The sequence below is a fragment of the Peromyscus maniculatus genome, chromosome 6, assembly GCF_049852395.1.
Source record: "Peromyscus maniculatus bairdii isolate BWxNUB_F1_BW_parent chromosome 6, HU_Pman_BW_mat_3.1, whole genome shotgun sequence".
Classification (NCBI taxonomy): Eukaryota; Metazoa; Chordata; class Mammalia; order Rodentia; family Cricetidae; genus Peromyscus; species Peromyscus maniculatus.
This window is the reverse complement of record NC_134857.1, coordinates 7,856,086-7,876,467: the sequence shown is the minus strand read 5'-3', so window position 1 is coordinate 7,876,467 and position 20,382 is coordinate 7,856,086. Positions and strand designations below refer to the sequence as shown.

The following is a 20,382-nucleotide window of genomic DNA, read 5'->3' as shown; positions in this document are numbered from 1 at the left end:
GTTCTCTTACATTGGAGGGAGGCCCTAATTACTTCTCGACTATCACTTAGTCCTTTGGCCAGTCACAGGGTGAGATCCCTGGTGTACCACTGCCAGTGGCAGTTTGAGAGGTTTTCCGTGGTAGGCACGCAGCTTGTAAGTACCCAGCCAACAGGACTCCTTGAACAGATAGAACGAATACAAACCTTTTTTGTTGTTTGGTTTGAGACAGGGTTTCTCTGTAGCCTTGGCTGTTTTGGAACTTGCTTTGTAGACCAGGCTGGCCTCGAACTTAGAGGTCAATACAAACACTGAATAGATATTTCAATTTTAAGAAATGGAACTAAATTATCCCAAGGGAGCTACGGGGGAAGCATGGCTGTTGTCTCTATGGAGACAGGGTCTCAACCTTGGCATCTTCCTGCATCTAGCTCCCAGTCACTAGAACTGCAGACCTCTTGTGCCCCACCAAGGAGAGAGAGGAACAACCTACTTGTGGATGAGAAATCTGTGGCTTTAATAAAATGAAAGCCAACTCTGGGTCACTGACACTCCCGTCTCTCCCTTCCTTCGTTTTATAAAAAAAATAAAGACAGCATTTAAACAAAGGGAGTAGAGCTAACCAAGGAAGTACTGGACTTGAGTTTTTAGTTCTGGGGCTTAACTTAAAAAATTTTACTAAAATCTGACTTAAAACACGGTACAATGAAAGATGATGAAAAGCACTTTATTGATTACAGATCACAGGACCAGCTCACTACAACATTTCACAAGCAACTGTACAAATAAAGGAGTGAGTCACTGTTACATCTCAGAATACTGCTGAATCCTGGCCCCAGTCCTCTGCTTGCATGGTCAAGCTTTAGACATATGCCTGACATCATAGTCAGTTGGCTTCGTTGTGGAAATACTTGAGGACATTTCCAAGGTGCCTTATAGGCAAGTACTCAAACCAGCTTCAGGACACACTTGAAGTGTGGGCCATCTCATGGCTTCAGTGAGACGATGCAGATGTTCAAAGAGAAGCCTCTTGGGTGAGAAATGGTAGGCTAGAGCACCACTGTATAAAGACAGAAAGGCTTGCACAACCTCCTGCTGTGCCACCGAAGTCCTAGTTAACAGACCATGTGCTGGAAGATTCTGTTGGGTACATTTCATACTAGCTGTGATGCTACATTATTATACCTGTTTTACAAAGCCAGCCATTGGGTTTAAGGAAAAAAAACCTCTTAGAAAATTCTCAAGATGGAAAATATTTCCTAAATACAAGATGCTCCATCAGTCTGTGGCTGACAGTGCTGACTTAAACCTCCTGTGAGCACCATTGTAACCAATGAAAAGCAGGAGCTGAGCTCCTGTGTGCTTCACGTTCTGCAGGATCCGATTGAAGATCATCTTTGTCAAATGACAGACTCACCTGTGGGTGGCTCTTACATTTCTAACGGAAGCTTAGACATCATTTTAAATCATTCTTAAGTATTTGTGCAAGTCTGATGTGATCTGCAGATTCTAAAAGAATGTTCCTTATTGAAACGATGGCAGGTCCATCTGGGGGATTGCTTATTCAGTTTTCTAGGCTAGTCAATGGTTTAAAATACAGGACATTCACATCCACTTAATTTCCCTGAATAGTTGCATTTCTAAAACAAAGTCTTAGTTTTACTACTAAATCTAAGTCATCTACAGGATTGGCGAGTACTTTCAACAACAGAATGATCATTTTTATGGTTGTTTTTAAGATAGGATTTCTTTTCCTTTAAAAAAGGATTTAAATTATGTGTGTGCAGGTGTCTGAGGAAGCCAGAGGAGGGCTTTGGACCCCTTGAAGTTATAGGAAGGTGTTAGCCACCTCCACTGGGAACTGTTCTCAGGCCCCCTGTGAGAATAGCAAGCAGGTTTAACCACTGCTCTCTCTCTCCAGCCCCTGGGACAAGGTTTCCATCTGATAGCCCCAGTGACTGGCCTCAACTCTCAGTGATCCCTCTGTCCCAGCCTCCCAAGTAAAGGGTTACAGGCATACACTAGTTCACTTCTTTTTTAACAGATTAAAATTCCTTAACAGAAGCACATCAGTCAGCTTGCTAAGTCTAAATTAAAATGACAGCTACTGACGAGACCCGCTCTTCAAGAACCAGACCCCACCACTTGGCATTTATGAACTTGGAATTCAGTACAGTACATGTGTACCACTTCTAAGTGCAAGCTAGTGAGGGACCTGGAACGTTACACAGAGTACAGCAGCCAAAAGGAAGCTTGCTCATCTCCAGGTGGAGACGGCCCTGCCGGACAGCACACGGCGCTACACTGTTTTAGAAAGGCAAGTGTGCCTTTAAAATACTCTTGGGGAAAGCGGCACAGGGGCAAATGCCTGCGGACCCAGTTAGAGGCCAAGGCAGGAGCCACGGCAAAATGTTAAGAATCTTGTCCATCTCAAGACGACTTCTGTTTGATGTTATGCATGCTATGCGTCAACCCGCTAAGGCACATATATAGGTTAATTTCAGGAAGTCTCAGGCAACCCAATGTATTTAGCCGCAACAGAAACTGCAAAGAAACCCTAAAGGCACCAACCAGTAGAAAGCAGCTTGAGGAAGGTCATTGCTGTGTCAAATGTCAGTGCTGTGTGCAGTCAGCCACATTGTTCATCATGGTTCCATAACATGAAAGTACATTCCTTTTTAAACAGATTTGTGTGTATGAATGTTTTGCCTGCATGCTTTAATGTGCCTGCTGCCCAAGGAAGTCAGATCCCCTGGGACTGGAGTTACAGGTAGTTGTGAGCTGCCATGTGGTTGCTGGGAATTGAACCCAGGTTCTCTGTAAGAATAACAAGTGCTCTTAACTGCTGAGCCAACTCTTCAGCCCTAAATTCCATTTTAAAACATTTAGGGCCATAGAATACCTTTAGTATGACTTTTGACCGACACACACAGCTGAGGACTGAACCCCGGGCCTTGTGCTTCAAGTACTTAGCCCAGGTTAATCACTAGCCCCATTTTTAAATACCTATTAGAAGTGCTGTTCTGAATGAACACTGGGATGAATTCTGAGCTACACAGCAGACTTAGAGACACGCCCTTTTGGGGGAGTGATTTGATCAGTGCTTCAGCTCTGGCTTGGGTGGGGCAGGCTGCAGATGTAGCCCGGTGGTAGAGTGCTTTCCAGGCAACAGGTACAAGCAAGGCTAGATTCTAGCCCACTGTCAGGCTTTTCTTTTTTTAAGTAAATTGTGCCCTATTTCAGAGAGCTACGCTTTACGAAGTGACCTCCCTAGTTCACAGATAGAGCAAAGGTGTCCCAGAAACTAAAGATTGAGGTACACATTCACACCTGCCATTGGTGGTCTGTTTCTCTTCAATACTGTATCTCAGTTCACCGCTACCCTGTAGGGAGCAAAGGAAGCCCTGAGTGCATGTGCTGTTGACGGGTACTGCTGTGTCAAGGACCTTTGCTCCAGACCCGTGGGAGAACAGCAAAGCCCTCCTGGCTTGAGTATGAATGCTGATGGACTATGTAGAAAAGTCCACCATAGCACCCTCCCTACCCCCAATGTTTACAGCCCGAAGACTGTTTCCCTGCAGAGGCTGCTCTTACAGAGAGGAGCCATCCTTGTCTCCTTGTCCAGCTGCACACCGTAAACGCTGCCTCCTTGTTCATCTGTGTACAGCAGCACCAACTCTGCTACTCCATGTCACAAATTCCTTCCTGGGAGCTGCAGTTTCTCCACAGGAGAGCCCAGTCTACATGACCCCAGCTTTCCGTGTCTGTGTGTCTGCCCCACTCAGGTCCAACCCTGGAGCTGTGTGCCGGGAGGAGGCTCTGTCCACTGTAGTCTCTTAAGAGCAACTGACCTTAATAACAGGGATGCCGATTTTACCACAGCGGACACTTACATAGGACCATTCACAGTATAAGGATGAAAAGTCACAGAAACAGTTTGCGACTATTAAGGTTATAGTTACAGGTGCTCAACTTTAACAGTAAAATTGCTAAACAGCAACTTACATGTTACTGAGTTACAAAACAATGTGTGTGTATACATCCAAGTAACCCATGAAGGCAGCACCCAGCAAGACTTAACTCTCGTCAGTCATTTAAATTTGCAGGAGGAAACACGAGGAGCGGCATCGGTTCGGTCTGGAGGCAGGACAGCCCAGTGACAGACACTCTACTGAGCAATTGGACCCCTCTGAAACAATGCTTTAGGCTCGAGGGTTCAGCTCCAGACAGCCTGCAGTAAGCTACTTGGAAACAAGTGTGTCATGCTATGGAGAACAGCACTACACGGCAGCAGAACGCGTCCATCAGAGGAGCTGGGGATGCAGAGCAGTTGCCTGGCGGGCACCAGGCCCCGGATCCCTTCTGCAGCACCACCAATGGGACAGCAGAAGTTTAAGGGTACAGATCACTTATTCCAACAGATTTGACATGACACTGAATTCATGAAGCCATCTTACTACATGTAAGTTAGTGCCAGTGGCGTGGATGAGTTTACGTTTCTCAAGAATGTAAAAGGTGAGACAGTTTCCTGCCTATTACAGAGAATACTGGGCAAAAGTCTTCAGATACAGGGACAAGTCAGGTTTTGTCAAACCGGAAATACTAGTATATTCTATACACTTGGTTTCTGAAAGTGAAATTAACAGCAAGATCCAAAGGTCCAAAGGGCTCAGCCTTTTAGAATACCAAAAATTACATGCCAGTGTCTACTGGTTATTAATATAATAATAAATTGTAATGACACTTCAATATGTTCCTGTGTCAAAGTGAAATTTTTACCCCCTGGCCCTCACATCACCTGCCACCTCAAAGACTCAAAGGAGCACTTACGTAGATTCCTAGCTGGCAAAGAATGCGTCAAACCAGCCACTGGCTCCCTCAGAGCCACCTCACCTCTCAGCCCTCCTAATCAGGAAGCCTTCAGGGACTCTAAAGTTAAAATGCAATGTCAGAACCCAAGGGGACTCCTTCAGACAGCACATATATCTACACTATCACTTCTGCCTATCCTGAGTCCTGGCTCTTCCGTGATAACACTTTAAAAATGTGACATTTTTATATATACAGAGTTCAAGGGGAGTCCCTGACAAAATGCAAACACAATGGTCATCTGCTAACGAGTGTCTGTTCTAATCTACAGAAAACCAGCACAAGCGAGTCTGTCGGGGTTAAAGTCAACACAACTGCCCAGCTAATACCCCGGCCCTTCGACCTCAGCAAGGGACCTTCATCTTGATTGTTTCTTTTACACCATTTGGTTGTAGTTCACTGAAAGCTTCTTTTTGTATGCATTCATTTCAATAGAAACATCTTCATCCGCAAATAGAAGGTAGAGTTTTTCTCATAGCTATAGGCTGTAGCATGGATTTCTCCAAATAACCATTGGAGAACAGAAACTATGACACAGTTAATTCCAGATTCTAAGAAAACTGTCCCAGGAGCCGGTGGCCACAGCCATGCCATCATCAGTGACACCTAAGCAGCTAACACGGTTGTCATGACCAGCAAGGACACCTACAAAGAAAGGTCAATACAAGGTTAAAACTGGAGTTTTAGAACTACAAAAGTTGTGCATTACAGCACAGTGATTTAAAAAATGAGAGGCACCCTGGGGAGACTGCTGTCAGGGCAAGTCAGGCATAGGACACAGCACACCATGGGTTAACTCACTGTTTTAACACAAAAATACATCAATTTTTGTTCTCAATTTTTGAAAAGTCATAATCTTTTTTACAAAAAGAAAAACAGACAGGTTTCATGTAGTCCAGGCTGATCTTGAACTTGGTACCCAGCCAAAGATAACCTTAAGATCCTAATCCTCCTGGATCTACCTTCCAAGTGCTGGGGTAACAAACATGTGCCATTGAACCTGGGTGCTTGGTAATTTTCCTTTCTAGGAAAATAAATGTAAAGGCAAATTCCACATCTCCAGTTAAGTTCGTGCTAGTCCAGTTTTGCTACTGAACTTTCAATAAGAACACATTTTAAATGGAAGTTCAATGCAGTATACTTTTCCACAAGGACAAGACAGCTGTCTTCCATCCTATTTCCAAAACAGACCCAAATCATTCATTTAGTTTTCTGTTCAGCACCACACACAAACTGGTTAGAACTAAATGAAGCCACTGAGCTCATTCAGTTCCGTTTGCTTTGCAGTGATCTGAGACTCACCCATCCCTTTTACTGCACAGGGCAAACGGAACAACTCTCAAGCTTTAAGTGAAACATGCAAATATTCAAATGAAAAGGAGAATATCCTCTCTATCTCGTGGCAAAGGATGTGTGGACAGTCACTGGCCCCGTCCATCAGAGACGCTTCACCTCTCAGCCCTCCTAATCATGAAGCCGTCAGGGACGCTGAGGTTAAAATGCAATGTCAGAACCTAACATCTCTCTTTAAACATAGTTTCACTCTCAGAAGTTTATCCGGTTAAATATTCCCTGTAGTATCTCCAGTCTGGCAGTGAATGGCAACTCTACCATCATGGGGTTGAAATAACGTAACAGAAAGCCTGGAAAGGGCAGTGCACAGAGTGGCTCCCAAGTCTGGATCTGGCTGTGAAGTGAGACCCTGTGCTGAACCAGCTGGAGGGCAGCTATCAGCAAAGCAACCCCGAAACTCGAGCATATGTTAGAAATGAGCTAGGATACGAGCAGATTAACAGCCAAATACAAAATACCTTACGGAGTTGCTGGCATTGGGCAGCAGATCCTTTTCAAAACTCGACTTGCTGGGTATAAAACTCTGAACTGCAGTTTGTTAACTGGTTGCAGAAAATTACTCCTGGAAGAGCTGAGACCCTGTGTGTGCAGACCTCAACAACCCTGAGGGTTTCCAAAGGTGGGGAGTGAGCAAAAGAGGCACAAGACAGCAACAGAGCTGTAAGCTACAAGATCTCTGGATGGGGGTGGGGGGTGGGGGGGTTGTCAAAACAGAACTGCATTAGCAAGGGGCCAGTAGGGGTGACACCCCCCCCATCTGCTGTCTGAGACCTGCCACATGACCGACCATCTTGTGTCACATAATAATCTTGTGCCAGTTTAAGACTAGAGATTCAGTCACTAGGGCCACTAACATATCTCCTGACTGGAAGAAAGGAACAGTTGAGATTGGTAAAAATGGAGATCAGAGTTGACTTGCTAAATTGTGATCCCAGCTTCCCTCTGGAATCAGCCTCGGATAGTGGTGGGGAGCACAGGGAAGAAGTATGTGTGTAAAAAAAAGAAAATGTAATAATGCAGGCATGCTATTTAAAGTTGGGTTTGGAGATGGGGGTTCTTGATGTATAGCCCAGACTGGCCTCAAACTTGTGATCTTCCTGTCTCTGTCTCAGGTCAGGCATACAACACTGCACCCTACCAGTTTTTCTTGGGGTGCAGAAGAATGTTTGCGGTGTTACAGTAGTAACAAACCACACACACAGCCACTGGATTCCTGGAATATAATTTTAAATTATTTTAGTTAACATTAAAAATCCCTCCATTATATCCCACTTCCAGTATGGCTGCTTTGTTGTCTTTTAATGGGACCTGCAGTGGAGGGCTCCTGTTGAGGCCTGGAAGACAGTCTGCCTGTCCTCGGGATCAGTCCCAAGAGCATGAGTCACAGCAGAAACCACGCTTCCTGTCAGATTAGAGAGAGTGATGGCTTAGCCCCAAGTGACAGCTTAGCCCCAAGTGACATGATGGTGGCATTCACTAGCAATCCCAGCATTTGGAAGGCTGAGGCAGGGGGATGTGGAGCTCAAGGCCAGCCTGGGTTTCATACTGAGTTCCAAGCATAAAAACATGTCTCAGAATAGTAAGTAAGCAAACCAAGACGTAAGAAGAAGAAAAAACTGGTTTGTGAAAGATGGCACCAATTTGTGTTCACTGCCCTTGACCCTAATTTACCATATTTCAGGACCCAATGTCATTCTTCAACAGGGTACATGTTCCAACTACCCTCCAAGGTAATGAAGAACATGAAGGAGAGCACCCAGCTGCTGTTCTGAAAGCTCCAGGACGCCCAGCAGGCCCCAGCGTAAGACAGACCCGGCCTTGGCCACACCACTAACCTGCCCGGCCTCCTTTCAGCGCATCCCACACACTGCAGTTGAAGTCATCATAGCCGGCTAGCAGAAGGCGCCCACTCTTTGAGAAGGCCACAGAAGTGATGCCGCAGATGATATTGTCATGAGAATACAGCAGTAGCTCCTGGTCTGCACGGAGGTCAAAGAGCCGGCAAGTGGCATCATCAGAGCCAGTGGCAAAGGCATATCCACTTGGGAAGAACTAGAAAGGAAAACATACATAAAAACAACGAAGGCAGAGAAGCTGGGATGGGAGGTGAGGCAGGCTTAAAGTCTAATTTTGCTTCTTTCCATGTCAGTGACTGATGAAAAGTTTGTTCCTTTTTATGTGAGCCAGGGTTTCACCATGTAGCCCAGGCTGGCCCAGAACTCACAACACTCCTGCTTCAGCCTCCTAAGTGCTAGGGTTACAAAGGTGTGAGCCACCACATCTGGCCTAGTCCATATATATTTTTTAATATTCTAGGCTTTAGTTTTAGCTGAAGAGTTGGGACTGAATAGCATATACAGAGTGCACTGCCCACTGTTCAGCACACAGTGTTAATATCACTGCTGTGGTCCTTCACTGTCGGATCAAAACATTTCCGTCCAGTGTCACTCAGGAGCCAGGAGCTGCACTGCACCATGACAGCAGACAAGGATTGCATGTCCACACTGTTCCGTTGGAAGCTCCTCCTCGGCACCCCTCCTCCCTCTCCAAACCCTGCCCCTTTAAGAAAGCCCACCAAACGGAACCACGCCTACAGGGTATTTAAGCTCCAAGCCATAGACCTGCCATGTGATCTCCCTGCCCTCCGCCCCAGATCACCAGGGACTGCTTTGCTCACTTTAAACCTGGTCCACCAAGAGACAACAGGTCTCCAAAATACTTTAGATTAGGATAGATTTCTCTGTGATAATTCCTGTCCTGTCCTGAAAACAAGGTTTATGAAAGATAGAATTTAAAACAATGCTGGTTTCCTGAGGTATCAAAGCTGCACCTCCAGTGCATTCGTGTACAGGACATATCTCACTGGCAGCCAGGTTTGTAATGTAAGAGTAATCAACCCCCTTGGTATTGACTTTAGAAACACTAAATTGTGTTTTGCCTTCTAGAGATACTAAACTGCTTCTACCTAACAGACATGACTCCCTGATGCTCAAACGCTTCAGAGATCTGAGAATATGGCATGTAATAAAAAAAAGCTTCTCATGATAGAGACATGCCAGTTCCTGGCAGCACCCTGTACCTCCTTAAAGGAACATGGATGGCTGCAGAAGAACTTCCACCTGGAACTTGCTTTAAATGCAGCAAAGCCAGCCATGGAGTGGAAAACTGCTTTGCCACTAAGACCCTGTCCAGACTGTGGACAAGCAGGACACTGGGGAATTGATTGGCCCACTTTAACAAGATAGGCTGGTCTCCCCAAATTCCTACTCCACAGGAAAGTCAATCAGATCTTCTGGTCTTGGAAGCTGAAGTCCGATACTGCTTTAGGACCTCTGTCCCAACAACCACAGAGAAACCTGGGGTAGCTGCCTCACTTCTGCTTACTCAGGTGGAATGTATCCTTCTCAGATCTGATGGTGTTTGATGACTACGGTACTGATAGATTTAGATTTACCATTTTAACAGCTCTCCCCCGACCTCAAGGCTACAACTACCATGGTATCTCATTAGTTCATTAGTTAAGTTTCCTGTTAAAATATAGGCAGGTTTGCCTTGTTCACAGGCTTCACAATAATGGATAAACAGGCTTCAGATAGAACATCACCTTAAGTGGGAAGTTACAAGTATAGAAAGGTGATGTTCTAAGTATAGACTTAAAGGTATGCTCCATATGGCTAAAACCAGGCCTTAGGAAAAAAACGTTTTAACCCAGACATAGCCTTTGCTATGACACCAAGGTGTAGATCTGTTCCAGCTGTTTTACAGACACCTGCAGGTTCCTGGGGAAAGAGTTCTGCTACTGTATCAAGAAATCTGGCCTGGTGGAAACTAATATCAGTCTCTAGAGACCCTCTTCGACCCCACCCATCTTCGAACCTGTATTTTACAGGTCCACTCTTCCTGCCAGACGTGTGCCAAAGCCAACCTGTAAGGGGTCCTCCAGATATGCCAGCTCCTGCAACCAGCTCTGAGGACACCAACCAGGCGAGGTTGACTTCACTCACATGCCCACTCATAAAAAGCTCCATCATCAGCTGGGCGGTGGTGGCGCACGCCTTTAATCCCAGCACTTGGGAGGCAGAGCCAGGCGGATCTCTGCGAGTTCGAGGCCAGCCTGGGCTACCAAGTGAGTCCCAGGAAAGGCGCAAAGCTACACAGAGAAACCCTGTCTAGAAAAACCAAAAAAAAAAAAGCTCCATCATCTCTTAACTCTTACTGACACCTTTACAGGATGGATGGAGGCATCCCCACCTCCAGGGAAAGAGCAGATGTGATGGCTCAGGTACTCCTGGGACATCAATACTTGGACCATCTCTCCAGGCTCAAGCAGGCACCTATACAGGACAGATGGTCTGTCCAGCAACTGGGACTCTCCACCCTCCAGTTTTCCAAATTGTCCCAATGAAGGGCCTGTCTGCTCTTCTGCCTTGCCCATTCATCTTTGTCAGCACAACCAGGGCACCTCTCCATTCCATTCTTACTGGCCATCTCCACTGTTCCCATGGCTAATCCCGTTCATAGGGCCGGTGATAACAACCTATTTTTAATCCTAGCAACTTGCCTTCTCTGCTTCCTCAAGAAACGGATCCCTGAGGCCTCCAGGATGGCAGTTAACAATGGAATGCTGAGCATGAGCCCACTGACTCCCGACTCCCCCTCCCCACATCATCCCATGCCAACAGGAAGTTTGAACCGTTGGAAGCTCCACCTCAGCCCCACCCCCACCCCAAACCCTCTCCCTTTCAGAAAGTTCGACAAGGCCAGGCAGTGGTGGCACATGCCTTTAATCCCAGCACTCAGGAGGCAGAGACAGGCAGATCCCTATTAGTTCAAGGCCAGCCTGGTCTACACAGCGAGTTCCAGGACAGGCCCCAAACCTACAGAGAAAAACCAAAAAAAAAAAAAAAAAAAAAGCTCGCCAAGTATTTATTATGTATACAACATTCTGCCTCCATGTATGCCTGCAGGCCAGGAGAGGGCACCAGATCTCATTATAGATGGCTGTGAGCCACCATGTGGTTGCTGGGAATTGAACTCAGGACCTCTGGAAGAACAGCCAGTATTCTTAACCTCAGAGCCATCTCTCCAGCCCAACTACAGGGTATTTAAGCTCTGGTCCATAGACCTACCATGTGATTTCCCCTCTTCCCTTCCCCCAAGATCACCAGGGAATGCTTTGCTCAGATTAAACCCGGTCCTTTACTTTTGATTTGGCTCGATTTGGCTTTGTGTTGATGGAGAAACCTACTACCGGGGTTCAAAATACATATCAAACACTAAGATCAGCATCAGTGCAGTGGCCTCCCAGGACCAGGGGCCACCAGGATGCCTAAGAGGAGGTTAATACACACAAGTCAGAAACACGGCAACCCAAAACTCCCTGTGCCCATCATAAATCAAGCATTACTATTTATAGGCTGTTTTAAATATTACAGAATCCTATTATGAGAAATAAATTGGAAAGATTTCAGAAAATACAGAACACTAGGGCTGGGAGATAGCTCAACAGATAAAACATTTGTGTGCCTGTGAAGACTAGACTGGGATTGCTGGTGTGTGCCACCATCATGCCATGCTATGGAGCCCAGCACCCACATATATGCTGGCCCAGTGTGGAGGCCTGCCCCGGCACCCACATGTATGCTGGCCTGCCTGTACTTCAGCATCTGGGTTGCAGAGATGGGATCCCCCAAGGAAGCTAACTAACTAGACTAGTATAGGTGAACTCTGGGTTCAACTGAGAGACCCTGCCTCAGTGAAGAAGGTGAAGAGTGACCCAGGAGGACACCCAATATCAGCCTCTGGTCTACACACACAGGTGTTCGTTCACACATGCACACAGGAGCACCACACCTGCACACACATCACATACATTACACATGCAAAAACACAAAATACACAACTTCCACTTCCAATAGAAATGGAGTGATACAGAGCCAGGTATGACTGGCACGTGAGGAACATTTTCCGGGGCAGCCCTAGTCAGTGTGCCTTTCCACAGAGGAAAACCACTCTTCCAGCTTCTGGAAACCACTTTCTCATGATGAGTTCTGTTCTCTGAGCACTGAGCCACTGATGCTGATTGCTTAATTTGTAGGAACAACGTGGCTGTAAATTGGTTTTATTTGCTACAGATGTGACTCTGCAGCCATGTTAAGGTTTTATGTATCAGGTTTGTTTAGCTTTCACTTAGATTTCCTTCATTAATTTTGCTTTTGAGACAGAAGCTCCTGTGTCCCAGGCTGACCTTGAACTCACTGAGTAGCTGAGGATGGCCTTGAACTTCTGATCCTCCTGAGAGCTGAGGTTCCAGGCGTGGGCCACCACACCCAGCTTTCTTTCCTGACTTACAGGTATGTGTGGGAGTGCACAGGATGCAGCCAGAAGTCAGCATCGGGTATTTTCCTCGGTCACTCCCCACTTCATGTTGTTTAGATGAGGTCTCTCACAGAACCTGGATCTGCAGCGCAAGCTGCGGGAATCCTGTCTGCTCCCCCAGTGCTGGGATTTAAGTCCTGCCAGGCCAGCTTTTTTACTTGAGTTCTGTGGATCAAAGTCAGGTCCTCACATGTGCACATTAGACACCAACTGAGCCATCTCCCAGTTTCCTTCATTACTCCTAATGAACAGCCCATAATTATCTTAGTTCTTTTATTTCCATATATTAATCTTCCCCCTCTGGAGTCTATTTGATAAACAGCCTTCAAAGTAGGGTGCTAACTTAATTTTCATTAATACTTAGGCACTTGTTCAGCCGTTAATTAATTTTTCTATTGATCTTCTGCTATATCATTCACTAAGTTCCTGGCAACGACCTTGTGATCTTTTTCTGTGCGGGGGATTAGCCCTTGTTCTCAGATATGCTAAGCAAGTGCTGAACACTGAGCTACACTACCAAGTTTTAAAATATTAACGTTTTAATAATACTTAGTATTTTATAACCTACCCTTAGGTTTTAAAATAAGTTATTTGATGGCTATGGTTGCTTCAATTAAATGTATTTCCAATTACTAAGTACAAATACGGCATAATACTATCTTTCAGCTTCTTGACTTACCTTTTTCCAGTGTCAGATCTGACCACACAGTTGGAAGTTTGAGGAGGATTTATGCAGTGGGGCAGGGTTATTTCCACCTGTTGGTAAGCGCACGGAGACAGTCTCCATGCTGCACAGTCTCACCCGCACGGCCTGGCAGGGCAGCAGCTTGACTGGGTTCTTGGAAATGGCTGCGGCTGCTCTCACTGAATATGACTTCTCCACTCCAAACAGGAAACGCTTTCCTCACAGACTCCTGGAAGGGCCCGGGACCCGGGACCACAAATTCTTCCTTCTACCCGCCCCGCATGCCTCATGGTTTGGTCACCAAGAAGTTCAAGGCCACTGCCTTCTCTTTATCCAATCTCTCCAGGCCTCTCTGCTTTCTGTTTTGTTTTGTTTTTGTTTTCTGAGATAGGGTTTCTCTGTGTATCCCTGACTGTCCGAAAACTCCCTCTGTAGACCAGGCTGGCCTCAACCTCACAGATTAAAGGTATGAGCCACCACCACCACCAGGTTCCACTCTTGGCTTTTTAAAAACAGTTTCACTGTGTAGCCTAGGCTGGCTTCAAATCTGCAGCAATTCTCCTGTCTCTGAAGTGCTGGGACTAAGGCATGGACTTATTCCTAAGGCCTAGGCTACTTACACAATCTTTTTCTTTCAATTATTTCATTTTAAAAGGGGACTCAGTGTGTACTAACAGCTTAATGTCTCATCCCCACGAACAAACAGAGTATGAGAACAGTATCATCTCTGTAAATTCACGACTGTAGTGGCTGGGAGAGCACACCTGTTGTGCAGGTGTGAGGAAATAAGGACATGGAGTTAGCATCCCCAGCTCCTGGGTGACAAGTTGGGCATGGCTGAGTGGGCCTGTAACCCAGCACTGTGGGTGTGTCTGAGTGTGCCTATAACCCAGCACTGTGGGTACAGCTGAGTGTGCCTGCAGCCCAGCACTGTGGGTGTGTCTGAGTGTGCCTGCAGCCCGGCACTGCGGGTGTGGCTGAGTGTGCCTGCAGCCCAGCACTGTGGGTGTGTCTGAGTGTGCCTGCAGCCCAGCACTGTGGGTGTGTCTGAGTGTGCCTGCAGCCCAGCACTGTGGGCAGAGACAGGCAGATGATCCTCAGAAACTGCCCGTGAGCCAGCTCAGCCAAGAAGGCAAGCTTCCAGTTCAGTGAGACCTGTCCTAGGTAATAAGGTAGCCAGTTACAGAGGAGGACTCCTGATCTTGTTTGGATCTCTGCACGTGTACACACAGGTCTACACACCCCACACTCTTGCACATGTACCACACATCACTCACACACAATTTAAAATAATAGTAATACACAAATTAAATTTTAGCAAGCCAAAAAGAAAACAAACAAACAAAAACAAGCACCTGCATAGCATTCATGAGGGCCTGGGTTCGATACTCAGCACCACACAGACAAACACAGCCCCGGGGTAGGGGTGGGCTAGGGAAGGTAAGGGGAGAGAGAAAAACAAAAACCACACATTTCAACAGCTAAAGGGAAAGTGATAAAATTCAGCATCTGTTCTGGTTTTTAAAGCTTACAGCATTCAGCTGACTAGGGTTCAGTACCCAGCACCCACATCCAGCAATTTACAATCAACTCTAACTCTAGGCTCTAGGGGATTCCATGTTCAATGCCTTCTTCTCTGACCTTCAAGGGCACCTGCACACACCTGTGCAGATGCACACAAGCACACTCGCACACGCACACACCCCTTCTTATAGCACTGTAATGTCTTCACTGTAATTGACAAGCATGGTTCCTTTGGAATGTCTACAGCCTTGGGCATCTGATCTGTGCAGGGGCACTAGTGACTCAAAGTGGTGACCCCACCCCTCAATCACCACTTGATAATCATTTGTATTATCATTCAGCTAGTTCATCCCCCTTCATCTCCAGCACCTGGCATCTGTTTAGCTTGCCTGTGGTTATCTGACTGGTTTCTTTTTTTTTTTTTTTTTTTTTTTGGTTTTTCAAGACAGGGTTTCTCTGTGTAGCTTTGCGCCTCTCCTGGGACTCACTTGGTAGTCCAGGGTGGCCTCGAACTCACAGAGATCCGCCTGGCTCTGCCTCCCGAGTGCTGGGATTAAAGGCGTGCGCCACCACCGCCCGGCCGTCTGACTGGTTTCTTAAAAATATGAAGTATCACTGGGCTGTGGTGGCGCACACCTTTGACCCCAGCACTCGGGACGCAGAGCCAGGCGGATCTCTGAGTTCGAGGCCAGCCTGGTCTACAGAGCCAAGATCCAGGGCAGGCATCAAAATTACACAGAGAAACCCTGTCTCAAAAAACGGAAAAAAAAAAAAAAATCAGGGCTGGGGGATGCTCCTTTTAGTGAAGTGCTCACTGCACAAGCAAGCATTCATGTCAAAGTGGCGCTCCCCTGTAACTCCAGCACTGGAGGGTTCCAGAGACAGGCAGATCCCCAGAACTCCAGAGCCAACTAGACCGCCTTGATTAGCTCCAGGTTCAGTGAGAGATGCTCTCTAAAACTAAGGTGATGCATACCTGGAATTCCAGCACGTGGGAGGCAGAGGCAGGAGGAGCTCTGTGTGTCTGAAACCAGCCCTAGTCTACACAGTAAGCTCCAAGCCAGCCAGGGCCAGTGAGACCCTGTATCACAAAAGGAGGAGGTATCGGGTGTCTACTTTCGGCCTCGACAGCACGGGCACACGTGGACATACACAGCCACAGGCGTGTGTGTGCACACGGACGCTAAAGTAATCCTAACAGTCTCCAACACTTCCTGTGTTTCTAATACACAATTCATTTAGTCTCCACACTGTTTTCTGAGTAAGTAGCTTCAGGCCTGTTAGGACGACTGGAGTGTGAGGCTTGTTGACATTATGCAGCTCGGTCAGTTTCAGAGCTGGTACAAGGCAGAACCGCCACCTCCCTGATTTGACTGTCTCTCTACAGAGAGCAGCACCCCTTCCTCACTGCACCCCTGTGGGAGCCCGTTCTCGGGTTCCTCGTGGCTTTACCCAGCAGGTCCGAATAGAGGATGATTAGGACCACGGGCCTGAGTGCAGGTGTCTGAGATGGTCTGCACTTGGCTGTGCTGGGGGAGGAGGTCTTTTGCTCCACCCCTTGGCGTCTCTACAAAAACCCTGGGCCAGAGATAGTCGGGGCCCGTTGGAATAGGTTCCAGGCCCTCTCGAGGCTATCCTTTATTTTCTATCTGTTTATCTCCACAAGATTCTCCGCTATAAATCCTTCTATCTAATATTTCCTGCTGCTCACACTCAAGAAAACTCTGGGAAGCTGTGGGGGTGGTGGGTAAACGCCCCACACACCCCGGTGGTACCCCTCCACACAGGATGCACCCCGGTGGTACCCCTGCACACAGGATGCACCCCGGTGGTAACCCTCCACACAGGATGCACCCCGGTGGTACCCCTCCACACAGGATGGCTTCTCATCAAAACAGTGAACAGCTACGGGCTGCCTGCTCCCCAACGACAACCTGTCCCCACTCATTTTGGAAATAAAGCTTGTATCTTGTTAAAAAGTAAGCACTCAGATTTATGGATTAAAAATGTTAAAAATCAAGACCTACTGAGGATTTGGTGTTGTAAGAGCACACTGGTTATAAGAATCCATGAAAGCAATCTGTTTGTTACAATGCTGTGGTGTTCAGCACTTTAGACACACAGTCAATTTTTTGAGAGGTGGAGGCAGAAGGATCAAGAGTACAAGGTTATCCGCAGCTACAATAGCAAGGTCAAGGCCATCCTGGGCTACATGAGACTCTGTTCCTGAAACAAGCCAACAAAACAAAACAACAAACAAACAAGCATTCTCACTTACGCTGACAGCATTGATGTCTGAGATATGTCCCGTGAAAGACTGCCTACACATCCCATCTCGGACATCCCACAGTTTTGAAGACGCGTCACAAGCACCAGACACAAAGGTCTTCAAGTCAGGACTCAGTGAGAGACTCATCACATCACCCGAGTGTCCCGCGAAGGTCGTCGTCTGCTGCCCCGTCTCGATGTCCCACAATGCACTGTGAGTAAAGACAAGTACAGACACAAAATGACCACACCCTCCCCGGTGTCTCTGCCCACTACTACAGGCTTCTCTTGAACTTACCACGTCGTGTCTCCTGAGCTGGTAATGATTTGTCCGTCGTCTAAGAACCGGCAGCAGGACAGGTAGCCTGCAGCAGAGAGCAGCCCATGTCAGGCCGTGGCCACAGTGACACAGCAGGACGAAAACCTAAACTCAGGCAACAGGCCCAGTCAGCGGGACAGAGCTCTGCTGCAGTGACTCCAATTCCTCGCTGTCTTCGGAGGTCCTCACTGTATCAGGCAGTGAGCACTCAAAGTGACCACATCAAGCATGGCAGCCCATTAGCCGCACAGTGTGTTTAACCCTGACATTGGGACACAACACTGTTATCTACAAAATTCATGCTTAAGAACCATACAATTGATTTTTTTTTTTTCGAGATAAGGTTTTGGTGCCTGTCCTAGATCTCACTCTGTAGAGCCCAGGCTGGCCTCGAACTCACAGAGACCTGCCTGGCTCTCTGCCTCCCGAGTGCTGGGATTAAAGGTGTGTGCCACCACAGCCTGGCGACAACTGAATTTTTAAAAATTGCAATAAAATGAGCTTTTTATTTTCAGTATATTTATGACAATGTGTTGGGCTGCATTCATAGCTATCCTGGGCTCCACATGGTCTGTAGGCTGCAGGTGGGACACATCTGAGAGAGGGTGCTCCCTAACCAGTATCTAGAACCTAGAACCCATGGCAGAATGGGCCCAGTAATGGAGAAACGCTAAAAATACCATGAAAGCTTTATGGGAAACGTGGTATCTGCATGATTCATGTCCATCAGCATTTCAGAGTCCCCAAGGGGCAGAGAAACACTGTTCTGAGACTCTGTAGAAATGTGGTCAACAGACCGGAAAGATACGAGCGGCAGGGACCTCCTAACTACGGAGGCCTGGGAGTGAGCAATGCCACACATGAACAGGGCTTCTGGTGACGTAAAGATTCCACCAGCGCAGACAGTCCAGTCCCGGGCCTTGTTCCAGGGCAGCAGAAATTGCAGAGGCCGTATTTGCTTCCTTTTGTAGTTTTTATGATTGTCTGGATTTTTTGGGTAGCAAATTTATCATGTTTACAAAACAATAGTTATATTTGAAAGAAAGAAATCGTGGGGTAGCACACCTCCATGGGAGAATGCATGTGCATCCAAAGGTACCCCAGCCCCGAACTAAAGGAACAAAAGGACCATTATCATATGCACTCTGAGAGTTACTGCTTTTAGATCACAGTGATTTCTGCTTTCCTTTTTCTCTGGCTACTCGATCACAGTCTGCCACGTGTCCTCAGTCAGCTGTCAGGACAGGGAAGGCCGAGGAGGACAGAGACATTTAAGCACTCACCTGTGTGCCCCGGCAGTTCTCGGCTCACCCGCACATTCCCCTCTCGAGTCTTCAGGTTGTATATGGAGCAGATGTTGTCCAAGCCTCCACAGGCAACATAGTTCCCAGACGGGGCATAGGCACAAGTCATCACCCAGGAGGACCTCAGCGGAATGGCATGCATCTACCACACAAGCAATGCACAGAGGCACGGGGACTGTTATGGGGAAAGACTTCAAGGGCAGTCCGTGCATTCCTAAACCTGTTTATGATGAGGCAAGCTTGGCTGGAAATCAGGCGCGGCTAAGAACAAACGGGCGGGGGCATGGAAAGGAGGCCACGAGACCTGAAACCCCCACAGGCACACGGGATGGATGCCCCTTTCTGTGTAGCAGGCCACTTGGATTTGAAGTGTTCGCTTTAGGAAGAGTTTTATTTTTAATTATGTGCCTGTGTGGTAATGTGCAGGTGCCCTCAGAACCACAGGCACTGGATCCCCTGGAGCTGGAGCCACAGGGAGTTGTGAGCCCTTGATGTAGGTTCTAGGAACCAAACTTGGGGCCTCTGGAAGAGCGCCAAGAGCTTTTAACCAAGTGAGCCATCTCTGTAGCGTCATACCCCTCCCAGTGTTTAAATAAAAGCAAAGCTATGCGGATTTTGTCTTTGTTTTTTGAGAAACTATCTTAATTCCCTGTTGGCCTGGAATTACTTATATAGACCAGACTGGACTCAAAGAGATCCTCTTGCCTCTGCCTACTGAATAAGGTGTAAAATGCGAATAAAGATTTTAGCAAAATCATTGGTACAATAATGCTCAAAAGAGGAATCTCCTATACCTGAACACTGAACCATAAAAGGGAGGGAGCTGAGAAGAATCAGAGCCACTCTGAATGACTTTTCCGAGGGGGCCTGCATGAGTGCCCTTGTATTAACAGGAATACGTTCCAGGACCTCAGGGGCGATGCAATGGTCTAGTCAGACTTAGAAGCAGGTCAAGTGGAACAGCCGACATTTGATTTACCACACCTCCTGTGATACGACCACGCTTCCTCCTGACCTAAAATAACATCGTAAAAGTGTATTTGTTTTTCTGTGTTAGAAGAATGGGTTTGAACGAGACTAGTCTAATACCAATTAGGCTGGAAAAACTGTTAGATCACAAGTTTAGCTACCTTTAAAGTCTCAATCAGGCTGAGTGTGCAGCTCCTGGACACAGCACCTGCCGGGCCTGGGCAAGGTCCTGAGTCTAAGCCTCGGCACTCCAGGGGAAAGGCTTAAGTTACTGCTCATTTCACGAAACACTGTTTCTGACTGATTAGTCAATTACTGCTAATGCATGCATGGGACAAGAGGATCTGGCTTGTAAAATATGCCCCCCATGTTTTCACTGCTACTCAGCAACTTGAAATCAAGGATTCTTTACGCTGGGCACAGTAAGAAAATCCAGATTTTCGTTACTAGATCTGAACAAATTCAATGTGTCTATCTTCTAAGTCATCCAGAAAAACAACGAAGTCTCTGGAGTAAGCCAAGGCAAAGCTCTCCAGGAACCTCCAGTGACCACAGACAAAGCTGTCAGTGGTACTTCATTCCAGGAACTGGAGATTTAAAAAGTTCACGTCTATATAGAAATGACAATCTTCACAAGCCAGGTGTGGTGCTACATGTCTGTAAACTCAGCACTGAGGAGGCAGAGTGGAGGCCAGCCTCAGCTACATCATGATTTCAAAGCTAGCCTGGGCTAA

The 20,382-nt window shown here is 47.0% G+C and overlaps 1 protein-coding gene across 4 annotated transcripts in view; it reads right to left on the bottom strand.

Annotated features, from left to right (window-relative positions):
* Gnb4 (G protein subunit beta 4) overlaps nt 1-20,382 on the bottom strand; it is a 64,222-nt gene that overhangs the window by 14,665 nt on the left and 29,175 nt on the right. For 2 of the 4 annotated variants that reach the window (XM_006971133.4, XM_042278932.2), the window contains exons 6-10: nt 18,659-18,821; nt 17,355-17,421; nt 17,067-17,268; nt 8,037-8,253; nt 691-5,493 (exon numbers count right to left, since the gene is read on the bottom strand). In XM_006971133.4, coding sequence (XP_006971195.2) covers nt 5,387-5,493; nt 8,037-8,253; nt 17,067-17,268; nt 17,355-17,421; nt 18,659-18,821 — 756 coding nt within the window. In that variant the 3' untranslated portion in view covers nt 691-5,386. Of the gene's footprint in view, nt 1-690; nt 5,494-6,917; nt 7,604-8,036; nt 8,254-17,066; nt 17,269-17,354; nt 17,422-18,658; nt 18,822-20,382 lie in introns of those variants that run through there. The other 2 variants (XM_076573894.1, XM_076573895.1) reach the window with 2 other exon arrangements.